Source organism: Lynx canadensis, chromosome B3 (genome assembly GCF_007474595.2).
Source record: "Lynx canadensis isolate LIC74 chromosome B3, mLynCan4.pri.v2, whole genome shotgun sequence".
NCBI classification, from domain to species: Eukaryota; Metazoa; Chordata; class Mammalia; order Carnivora; family Felidae; genus Lynx; species Lynx canadensis.
Genome location: NC_044308.2, coordinates 21,369,817 through 21,381,734, shown reverse-complemented (window position 1 = coordinate 21,381,734; position 11,918 = coordinate 21,369,817). Strand labels below are relative to the sequence as shown.

At 51.4% G+C, this 11,918-nt stretch overlaps 1 protein-coding gene across 1 annotated transcript in view; it reads right to left on the bottom strand.

Annotated features, from left to right (window-relative positions):
- Positions 1 to 5,000: 5,000 nt before the first annotated feature.
- The window catches only part of KLF13 (Kruppel like factor 13), a 45,341-nt gene continuing 38,423 nt past the window's right edge, over positions 5,001 to 11,918 (bottom strand). Inside the window, 2 exon segments of the mRNA XM_030317551.1 lie at positions 5,001 to 5,163; positions 5,166 to 5,392. Of these exon segments, the coding sequence (XP_030173411.1) occupies positions 5,101 to 5,163; positions 5,166 to 5,392 (290 nt within the window). The 3' untranslated portion in view covers positions 5,001 to 5,100.

Here is an 11,918-nt window from a genome sequence, read left to right as displayed (position 1 = left end):
GGCAGGCTGGGGAGGGATCCAGCCGGTACACCCGCCCTTGTGCTCGAGTGGGAAGGAAAATCTTTGACCAGACCTGTGGCTGTCTTGCAGGCATCAGCTCCACATACTTGGGTTTCTAAGTGGGCGTGCACAGCATCCTGTCAATGTGTCACTAGGAAGCTTCCCTTGAGCCCTAGGAGAAAGCTGCTCCTGTGGTCCACTCCCCTCCCATCCTGTTCATCTTTAAATAAAAGTAGTAAGGTTTTAAAGCTGCATAAGAAGGGAGAGGCTGGGCAGGGCCAGCTGGACACACTGCCAAGTCCAACATTGCTACAGGGGGTCAATAGAAACCAAGAAACCAGGTATGGCCCCTCTACCCTCATGGATCCGGGGCTCACAGCTCCCACCACCGAATCCAATCTTCTAACCAGTGAGGGACAGGACAGTGAGTGGGGGAAGGGCCTCTCCCTAAATGACACTCAGGCATTTATCAGTAGTAAGCTGGACTGTACATCCAAATTCTGGTACAAAATTCTCTGGAATGTGTCTTGGACAAACCTTCGAAACCTAACCTTAGAATGAGGAACATCAGTCATAGAGGCAGGCTTTTCCCAGGGCAACCCTGCATTCAGAAAGTGTTAGCCCACACCCTCCATTTTAGCTTTGGAAAATACGGCCACCAGAATCGCATATGCAATCTTTGGATAGCAAAAAAGATGTGGGTGACCTACAAAGCATTTCTTACTGGTCTCAATGTGACCAATACATCAGACACTTTAAACCTTCCAGCACTGTGTTTTTGACTGAATGACTTTGTAAAAATGGGTTTAAAAAAAAAAAAAAAAATCCATGATACCTGCCAGAAGTCAAAATCATCAGGTAGCCTGGTAAACAAGCCCAAATCAGGAGTCAGAAAACAAGGGGATGCTATTGCTCAGATCACGCTTTCTTGTTAGGTGGCACTCCAGCTTGCTGAGGATGAAGTCCCCAAGGAGTGCTAGGACCCTGTGCAGTCCACCTTAGCACCTGCTTCTGGCAAGAAAGGAGGCTGGGTCTTCTGAAGACTGGGCTGGGCAGCAGAAGGCTCAAATGGAGACCCCAGTTCTGCCACACTCCTCTTGGGACCCTAGAAGCCACCAGCCCTCTCTTCATGTCCCAAAAAGTGGGCTGGGGGCCACCTGTGGCCTGTCTGTCCCTATCTCTGAACCACCTTCCACGGGTCTGAGCGGAGAGCCAGGGCATGGTGAGATCTGGGACCCCACTGCCACTGATGTTTGCACCTGGAGGCTGCACCGTGGCGAATCCTGCACCTGCCCGGTTGCATGGCCTCAGAATAAAGGGTGGGGGGGGTGTCCTGCACCTCAAAGTGCCATAAGTGGGGGTGTAGTGGGATGCAGGTAGGGCACCTCCAGGACTATATTCCCATCAAGGGCATCACTGCCTGTTCCTACATAGCACCCTACAGAAAGAGGACCCAGGGCCCTTTGTGGAAACGGCTGTGTTCATCTGTTTCTTTCTGGATGGCTGTAGGATTCAGTGGGCATATGGGGAGCCAACAACTGGTCCCCTAACATGGCTGATGCAAAGAGGGGCTTTCTTATTTGGGATGTGAGCTAAACACCAGCCTGCTGATGGTTGGGTCCAGGGGTCCCTTTTAGGACTTTTTGGAGGGGAATTCTTCCTTGTTCAGGGCATCCTTCATCTTGAGACCTCTGCCCCCTTGGCCTTTGAGAACAAGTCTGCTACAAAATAAAGGTCTGAGTTTCACTATTATTTCTAGGAGTCCTATGGGTTCCTCAATCACACTGAAGCCGGGCAAGCATGGCCATAAACCAGAAAAATGAAAGACCCTGAAACAGACCCAAGCTGGGAAGACATTCTACATTTCAGAAGAAAATGCAGGTTGTTTCAAGAGCGTCCACCCCTTTCAGCGGGGGCCCAGGGGGGCCAGCTTTCCAAGGTCCCCGCCCCCTTCCACAAGCACTCATTTCATGATGAGATGCCAGTGAGAGCCCATTTAAACCTCACCAAGGTTCATGGATTTTTCCCACCCTTCAAGTGAGATGAATTTTAGCCCCAGATGAGTTGGCATGGTCCGACTGGAGCCCCGGGCCTAGTGCCCAGGGGTGCCAGGCGGGAATTCTCTCCAGGTGCCCTAAGTCAGCAGAGCAGTGCCCCATCTCCCAGGCCAGGCCCCTAGAGGAAGGACCGCACCCTGCCATTAGACCAGCACTGCTTTGGGAACGAAGACACACTCATTTGCCAAAAATAGCCAATGCCTGCATATTTCTGTTTTAAAGGCATGTTACCCTTCCATCTATCCGACGGAACAGCCTGGGTCATTTAGAGGAAAAATTAAATTAAGTGGCTCTCTTTGGAAACAGCAAACACCCGCTTTCCCTCCCCACCCCCACCCCACCTCTAAAACAAACCAGCTCTTCTTTTATTCCAAGATGACTGGGTTTAGAGTCCTTACTCCCCTTCTTATGTGCAGACAGAAGTGGGGTTAGAAACCCTCCTTCTGAGATGCCAGTAGGCAGATCACAAGGAGACTCCCGGCTCCTCCAGAGGACAGCATTTTGGCCTCCCAGAGACCCACAGCCTCCTCTCTCTGCCTTCGGGGACCCGTGGACGGTGAGCACACCAAAGGACTTTGGAATAAAATTCCTGACCTGGAATGTGAGTTCCTGAGACATGAATGTATTCAGAGTGTGGCTTTCTCTGCCTCACAACGGAAACAACTTTGGGAGGGGCCTCTGAGGGCCTTCCGGGCCTCACTTGGAACTGGGCAGGAGGATTTTTCACACTGAGCACTCAGAGCGCTCTTCTGTCCAGGTCTCTACAGGATATTCCACCCTCTCTCCCCAGACCAAATGCAAGCAGGCAGCCCCGAGTAGGCCCAGCAGCCAGGGCGAGTGAGCTCTGCACCCGATCCCCTGGCCCTGCCTGGCTTCCACCCACAGCAAGAACAACGCTACTGCCCAACCTGGTACCTAACATGCTACTTGGAAGCCACCACCATGCCACCCGTCAATCCCAGATGACACACAGTGGAGTTAGAAAGGGGCACCCAAGTGCTGTCAACAGCAGACTGCCACCCTTGTGGTCACTATGGACAGAAGGTGCTGGCCCAAAGCAACGGCCACGGGCTGTGAGCACCAGCCAGGCCTGGGTGTCTACGGCTTCTCTGTGCTGCAACCCCATGCCGTGACAGGGTGAGGGTGGAAGCAGGGTGGTCACAACCAAGGCACTCTGGGCCCAGGAAGCCCATCTACAGCCCTCTGAGGTCCCAAGGGTCTTCCTCCTCACCAAAATGAGCAGAGGTCTCTGCAAGATACCCCAAGTCCACCCCAAACCCACCCCCCACCCCCAACACACACATACACACATACACACACACACATACACACACGCGCACTGTCCTGGGGGCTTGTATTTACAGGCCCCAAATCTCAGGAGGAAGGAAAGGGTGGTGCCTGGGCAGCACTCAGGTGGAACCTCCAAAATGTCTGCAGAGGAGGCAGCACGCTGGAGCCCAGCCTGACTGCCTCACCAGGGCTCAAGGTTGGGGCTCCACGAGAAACTGCTCAGCTCTCTGCTCCTCCTCCCCTGGCAGGAGAACGCTGGCGATGGAGCCCCCACAGCCCTAATGTGCCACAGGCAGGGTGTGGGCTGAGGCCTCCCAGGCAGAAGGGGAGAAACGGGAGGGAAAGGGAGAAGTCCAGGGGGTGCAAAGCTCATGGAGAAGCTGGAGGTTTGCTAATTCTGAGCTGGGAACACGGTGGGTCTGAGCAAAGTATTTCCCACAACTTTCTGTCTGGTGTTCCCTGGGGAGCAAACAGAATGCACGTTCTCCGACAGCATTTCCCATAACATCTGCTTCACCACTCCCGTAAAGTTCCAAGTCACAATGTTCCGGTCTCTTGCTACAGAACTGTCTCTGTGAAGCACTGAGCGATGCCGCATGCACGACCACACATACGGGGCCTCTGGCAAGGTGGCCCAACAACCTTCCCCATTGTTTCCAACAAAGGTGTCTTGATAGCAGGACGGGTCCAGGAGAACACAGGAACTGGAGGCACCAGAGACACTTTCAGACATCTTTGAAAACACCAAGATTCCTAGCCTCTATTTTCCAGTCAGAAAACATGATAAAAGTGAGAGGTCCCCATGTACCTTCTGCAGGACACAAACTAGCCGGTGTCCCTGTGCAGGGCATGCGCCTCAGGCAGGCCAAGGGTGGGGCAGGTGTGGCCCAGGCCCTGTCGCATTGGACTTCGGATGGTGCAGTGGTCTGACTGGCTGGGGCTTGCACCTCTGCTCCCAGTGCTGAGAGGCCCAGAGAGAGGCTCCTGGAGGCAGGGACAGGGAGACCGGCAGGGCCCCACAGAGGGTGGGCGCCTCTGTGGTCTCCCCAGGTGGAGTGCTTCTTTCGCCCAGCACAGCTTAAGGCATCCCTCTGAATCATCTATGTCCTGAGCCCGGCCGGGCTTCTGGGGCAGAGGCTGGCGGCTGCGTGGAGACTTGGGGCCCCCTGCTGAGGAATCTGGCCTGGAAGCAAATGTCAGCGACCACATCCGCTCCGAAATGACTGACGGACTAACCCAAGGGCCAGACACTGAGCTCCACCTGCATTGCTCAGTCTTTGTCCCCAGTGTGTTCCCGAACCTAACAGAAAACTCCAGAGTGCAAATCTATGTACAGAATAAGGCGGCAGGAAGGGGGTGTCCTCACTGACCTCGTGGAACATGTCCATCCCTGAGAAAGGGGGGGAGGGGTTCAACACCACTGAATCTCACCTTTGTGGGTATGTTTATTGTGCAATTTGTGGATGGTGTTTTTTGAAAATTTTTTGTTTCGTTTTTTTACAAATTCACTTTGACACCTGAGGTGAAGAAAATTGTCTGTTGTGTTGTTGTTTTGACTCCAGAAAGTTCTTTCTTTCTCATTACAAAAGGAAAAGACACGGCATCACAAAAGGAAGAGCGAGCATATCTGCTCATGGCTGTAGTAGGGGCGGAGGGTCCTCGCCGGCCAGGGGTGGGCGGGGCCCCGCGGAGGGGTGGGCGGGGCCCCGCGGAGGGGTGGGCGGGGCTGTGCTGCGTCGGGCGGCGGCCGCGCTCAGGGCGAGCTGGCCGGGCTGATGGTGGGGCTGCTGGCATCGGAGCGGCTGTAGTCGCTGGAGGGGAGCCGGTCCGTGAGCCCCCGCTGCGCCGCTGCAGCATGCCCGGGTGGAAGTTGGCATGGCGGCGTGCGTGCTTCGTTAGGTGGTCGCTGCGCATGAAGCGCTTCTCGCAGATGGGACAGCTGAACTTCTTCTCGCCTGTGTGCGTGCGGTAGTGCCGGGCCAGCTCGTCGGAGCGCGCGAACTTCTTGTTGCAGTCCTGCCAGCTACAGGCGAAGGGTCTCTCACCTGCGGGGCGACAGGGCAGCGCATTAGTCACCGGTCCTGGCCCTGCCCTCCACGCAGGCCTGCTCCTCCCCATCCCTAGCCGCGTCCCCTCCCTCTCCACCGGCCTGTAACCAACCCATCAGGGCAAACATGTGCCATGCCTGTGCCCTCCAGCCAGTACCCAAGGAAGGCAGCAGGCATCTCCCAGGATGAAATGGCAGCTTCTCAGTAACTGTGATAGCAGGGCCCAAGGCCCCTGGCGGTGGCAGTCCCAAGCACACGGCAGAGCATGACCCCCAACAACCTGTGCAGGCACCCCTGGCCCTGGCCTGAGGGGAGATCAGGCTCATCTTCAGGCTCTGAGATTGGGAATCTCAGAGGTAGGACTTGCAGGCCTACCAGGGAGGGTCCAGCTGCCTCACACTGGCCTGAAGGGAGCCACACTCCAGAGCCCCACACCCCTGTAGGGCCAAGAGACAATTCCCAACCTGAGTGCTCTACTACTATTCTGATCCTCAGTTTCCTCATCAATAACATAAGGAGCCCAAACCAGGTAATTTGCTTCTCATGTTGCTCTTTCAACCTCCAGTGTGGCCAACAGGTAACAGCCAGCAGAACAAGAGGCTGCAACAGGCTCTTGCAGACCCAAACACAGTGACAGACAAGGGTGGCTACCCAGAACACTCCCTGACAGGGAGGTAACGAAGGTAGACTTCAATGAGGACCTCACCCCTCCCATCCCTCAGAGCAAGGAACAGGCCATCATTTACCCAGGCAAAACTCTGAACCACAAAAAAAAATGGTATCAACTGCTCAGGGAGAATCAGCAGGGCTTCTGGCACCCCAGAATGCAGCCCTTATGGCACTGGGGGGTGGCCACACCACCACCCTTTCCATTCTCCAACCCACCCCCCCCCCCCCGCCCCGGCCCTAAAGCCTTCAGCCAGTCCTTGAAGCTGGTGCACCTGTGCCCAGCAGAGGAAATCCACGCCACCCACCCTAAATGAGCCCATCAACCTTAAATATAAACACTCAAGGATGGCCAGATGGCGAAGGAAAACCAGCAAGATGAAAGGGAAAAGGCCAAGAGCAACAAAACAAAGCTGACTCCAGAGGAAAAAGAGTGAAGCCATGAGACAGAAGAGAATGTCAACCTAAAACTTTAAATTAGTATTCTGAGAAATTTTCAGACAAAATTCATGCATAAAGTGAACATGATACCATCAAAAGGAAGTTCAGAGAACAAAAAATAGTGTTTAGAAATTGAGAGTAGGGGCGCCTGGGTGGCGCAGTCGGTTGAGCGTCCGACTTCAGCCAGGTCACGATCTCGCGGTCCGGGAGTTCGAGCCCCGCGTCAGGCTCTGGGCTGATGGCTCGGAGCCTGGAGCCTGTTTCCGATTCTGTGTCTCCTCCTCTCTCTGCCCCTCCCCCGTTCATGAGCTCTGTCTCTCTCTGTCCCAAAAATAAATAAACGTTGAAAAAAAAAAAAAAAAAAAGAAATTGAGAGTATTATTGCCCAAACAAAAATTTCATAGAGCAGATGGAAATATACTGAAGGAAATACCCCATAAAAATGGAACAACATCAAAAAAGCTCTGAAAATATGTGAGTGTTGCAGGGTTCTCTGCCTCCTAGTAATGCTGAAACTAAGAGCATGTGTGGCTGTATATGTTGTTACTGATTTTACAGGGGCTTTGGGGGGGAGCAGGAAAGGGGGTGTGTGGGAGGAGAATTCAAAATCAAGAGAGCAAACCATCATATCCCAAAACTATCTGATAGTTACAAATGATAGTTCAGAGTTACAGGGAATCAATCCTGGGGGTGCAATATATTTAAATAATTTCTGTTCGTTAGAAAAAAGAAAAGAAAAAAATGGAGGAGAGTAAATTACCAAAGAAACAAGAAAACAGTATCTGTCAGAATCAAACAAGACAGGAGAGTAACATGGAAAGGGCTGGCAGAGAGGTGGGCAGGGTAGTAAGTAAAGGCTCCTGCTGCAAGAATTTCTGCAATGCTGTGAGAATTTCTGCCAAGTCAGAACACTGGGTAAAATGAAGAGATCACAAAACTTATTAGAAAGAGGTGAGAACAAACACCAAGTCAACCATGAGGGAATACCAGACTTCTTGTAAATCACACTGGATGCTCGATGAAAAAGAAACAGGGTCTTCCAAGTTTACCTCTCAAACTCCAGCAAAAATGAGAAAAGAAAAAACGAGAAGCCAGGGAAATTAGTGAAAAATGAAGGGGCATCTCAGGATAAGAATGAGGCAGAGACCTGGTGGCCACAGAGGCAGGAATCACAGGGGGATAGTTTCAAGAAGAAGGTGAATTCCATGCATCAGAGAGTATGATCAAGAGGCTGAATAAACTTCAGGACACAGTGAAGGCACATACTATTCTTTGGTTAAAAGAAAAAAAGAGAGGCAATTACAAACTCCAGGAAAAATAGAAGACATGCAAGAAAACTGGGATCTAAATTTGAAGCAATCTAAAGTGCTATAAGATATGAGCCATCAGGGAAGAGCTCTGAGCCAAACACTGTACTACGGGCTTTTTGTCTGTTATATTTATCTTTCACAACAACCCCATGAGGCAGCAGGAGGGAATGAAATCCCACCACAGGCCCTGGCATATGGAAGCAATCTTTACACAGTTACGGTCATGTGAACCCTAGCACTAGTTGTCAGTATTTAGAATCAATGTTATAGACAAAGCCCATACAACTGACTCATGGCCCCCAGTAGAGAATGTGGATTTAAGAGAAAGGTAGGAACACACACATGCACAAAGGAAATGTCTAAATGAGGTTAAAGTTATAAGGATAATCAACAACAAAAAAAATTAAAATAATATATTCATCAATTCAGGAGGAGGTGAGGGGAGGGGTAGAAATGAGGTAAATCCTTCAATTTCATGGCAGGGAGATAACGCATCATATATAAATCTGATACATCAAAGAACAGTAAATATATATATATATATATATATATATATATATATCTCATATAATTCATTTATGGCAGTAACTACCAAGACAAACTAAAATCAGAGCAGTGTTGGTCTCTAGAAAGTGATGCCTCACTGGGAACAGGATTTTTTTGTTGTTGTAAGCTCTTCTGTGTTATGTGTCTTTTTAGAATTGAATACATTGTTAATTGGTTCTGGAGGAAAAAAATCTCGTCAACAAAAAAAGTTTGAGAAATGCTACATGCTAAGTCCAGTCTAGGAACTTCACGATGCACATTGGTCATTAGATGTTTGGAAAGGTCTAGCATTAAACACAACAGTTTCATTTTCCTGTGACTAGGTGCTGAGTTCAAGAGCTTGGTGTGCCACGTCTGACAGATGAGGCTTAGATCTGTTCTCACAGTATACTGATGTGTGTGGCCTCAGATAAGTACCTTATTGCCTGTGGTGGGGTAAAGAGTGCTCCCTGAAAAAGATGTCCCGGTCCTAATCCCTTGAACTTGTGATCTTATTTGGAAAAAGCATCTTTGTAGATACAATTAAGGTAAGGGTCTTGAAATGAGATCACAGTGTCCTTTAGAAAAGAAGAGAAGAGAGGGCCAAACGATGACAGAGGAAGAGACTGGAGTGATGGATCTATAAGCCAAGAAACTCCAAAGACTGTAGGGCAGCCCCCAGAATCTAGGAGAGAAGCATGAAATGGATTCCATCTCCCCACCCCACCCCCAGAGCCTTCAGAAGGAAAAGAGGTGGACAAGGTAGTGAGCTGCAAACACCTTGATCTTAGACTTCTGCCCTCCAAAACAGTGAGAGAGTGCATTTCTGTTATTTTAAGCCACCCAATTTATGGTAATTTGTTATGGTAGCCACAGGAAATGAATATACTACCACATCCTTATAGTGGGGTACACATGGTGATCCCATGGGCTCACACACACGACCAGACCTTGGCACTGTGCCTGACACATGCCAAATGCTACCTATGAAATGTTAGCTATTATTATTGCTCTTATCCACTATTTTTTACACCTGTGTCTTCTCAAATTTAGGCCCATGGTGGCAGTAGGGGAAGACCAACCCAAATTCAGACTCACCCTTGCTTTCTAATAAACCCTGGGCCCTCATTGGGAGCTTGTCCTTTTCAAGGTCCTTATGTTTGCAGCTCTGGGAAGCATGTGAGGGGTATAATTATAGGGCTACAATGATGTGTGGGCCACACAGAACTGTAGCATCCAATAGGATGGGATGCTGGTACCAGGTAGCCTGGAGTGGCAGAAGGCAAGGAAAGTCTAGCATCACCCCTAGGCCAGCACACAGCTCTTGGTCCATCTGGGTAACAGCAGCTCAGCACTTTTATTTTTTTTTTTAAATTTTTTTTTCAACGTTTATTTATTTTTGGGACAGAGAGAGACAGAGCATGAACGGGCAAGGGGCAGAGAGAGAGAGGGAGACACAGAATCGGAAACAGGCTCCAGGCTCTGAGCCATCAGCCCAGAGCCCGACGCGGGGCTCGAACTCACGGACCGCGAGATCGTGACCTGGCTGAAGTCGGACGCTTAACCGACTGCGCCACCCAGGCGCCCCTCAGCACTTTTATTGAACACAGACTTGCTGTCTGGCCCTGGGGACAGGGTCATTATGCAGAGTCCCCCCGATTCCATCCTTTATACCTCTGTCAGCCCATTCCAGGAGGGTAGACAGCAATAAACAGATGAATATATCACTCAGAAGTTACGATTCATGCTGGCAAGGATCAGCACTAGGGTCTGGCAGGGCCCGCCTCTACATGGTGACATTCAAGCAGCACCCAGGAGGCTGATGAGGAGCAGCCAGAAGAATCGAGAACAGCTGGGGGAAAGGCAGCCTGGACAGGGGGACAGAGTCACCCACAGTAAGGCTCATACTTGTAGTGAGGGACCGAAAGAGTATTTGTTCATGTGGGTTATATCCATTGATATTTATCATATTAGAAATTAAAACTGAAAAAAGATTTAAACTCAAGCACATGTGCATTCCTGTAGCTGTCAGGGGGATGTCATCACACATCATGTACCTTCTGGAATATTTCATTGTATTCTTTTGAGAGAATAAGGGACAAATAATATTATTATTTTGAAAATAGTTTTGACCTCATGGTCTCCTGGAAGTATCTCAGGTACCTACAGGTGTCCCTGGGCCTCACTTTGAAAACTGCTCTTCTAAGGACTGACTCCAAGGTGGTGTGACTAGGCGGAGTGAGTATATAGGGATCGTACACAGAGTAGAGTGGGGCCCAGCAGGGAGTTGGCCACCCAGACTAAATGAACCCTAGCTTCCCTCCTGCTGGGCTCAATTCTGAATCTGCCTCCTCTTGGGCATGTGATAGGAGGACACAATAGTACCACAGGGCCACCACAAGGAGAATGCTCAGTCTAGCTCAGAAGTGACACTGGCCCTCTCAGGATAGGAAACCTGATCAGAGATTCCAGAACCCTGAAAGGAGATCAGCCCTTCTGCAGCATCCTGCCTGATGCCTAAGACTGGGATGGGCCCACTCCAGTCCCCCTGCCCTCACTTTCCAAAGGCAGGGCTGTGGGACAGAATGGTGAGAGGGACTTGGGAGGGGGAGGCAGAGTGAGAGCAAGGGGGTAGAGGTCAGGTCTTGTGGGGTACAGGGTGCACAGGGAGGGAGCGAAGGAAGCTGGGTGGGGAAAGGCTGGGTCACTATGGGAGGGGGCTTGGGAGGGGCCAGGCTGCAAGTGGCAGGACTGCGAGACAGGGGATAACTGGTCGGTACAGGGCGGGGTGCTGTTGGTGCACCGTGAGGGGGGCAGCTGGGCAGCAGGGGCGCCTGGGCCAAGGGCTCACGGGGTGCAGGGCGGGGGTTACATAAATGTTCCTTGGCGCTGCGATGAGGCTGTGAGAGCGATTGCCTCATCTTATCAGGGAACACTGCGTCCCACATGCTCCTCTTGCCCAAGCCACAGGCCTGGGCTGGGACAGTGTGTTCCTCCCAGAAGCCGCAAGAAGCCAGGCTAAGAGGACAGGGGCTTTCCTCCTGCCCAAGCCCCCGACTGAGCGCCCAGCCCAGGGCCCTACCCCCTGCCCCCTTCCTGGCAGCTGCACCTGCACGTGCAGCTTGCGAAGTGTGCATGTTTCAGCTCACACCCTGAGCCACTAAGAGACTCCCTCCTGCTCTGACCCCTGTCCAAAGGGCATGCTCCCAATTTTCTCAATTGCGCCAACCAGTTTGGGCCAGACTGCCAGCTCCCACAGATGATTGGGTCCCTCCTGGCTCCAACAGCACCTGCACATGGCAGTTTTTGGTCTATGAGCCCCTTGTGGGCAGTCCTGGGGGTCCTTTTGCGTTGCAAAAAAAAAAAAAAAGACCCGGAGCCAGAACAATGTCTGTAAACTAGTGCCTCTTCTGCCTGTGGCAGTAAGTGATCTCCCCAGTTGGCCCCTCGGCCTCCCGCTGGCTCTTCTCAGCTCAGGCTGGCTGTGCCAACCAAGGCTCTGGGAAGCCTCGCTGAGCTCCCCTCTGTGGAAGAAAGAAGGGAGGGGATGCATCTCTGAATAGGGGGCCCCCAGGGAAAAG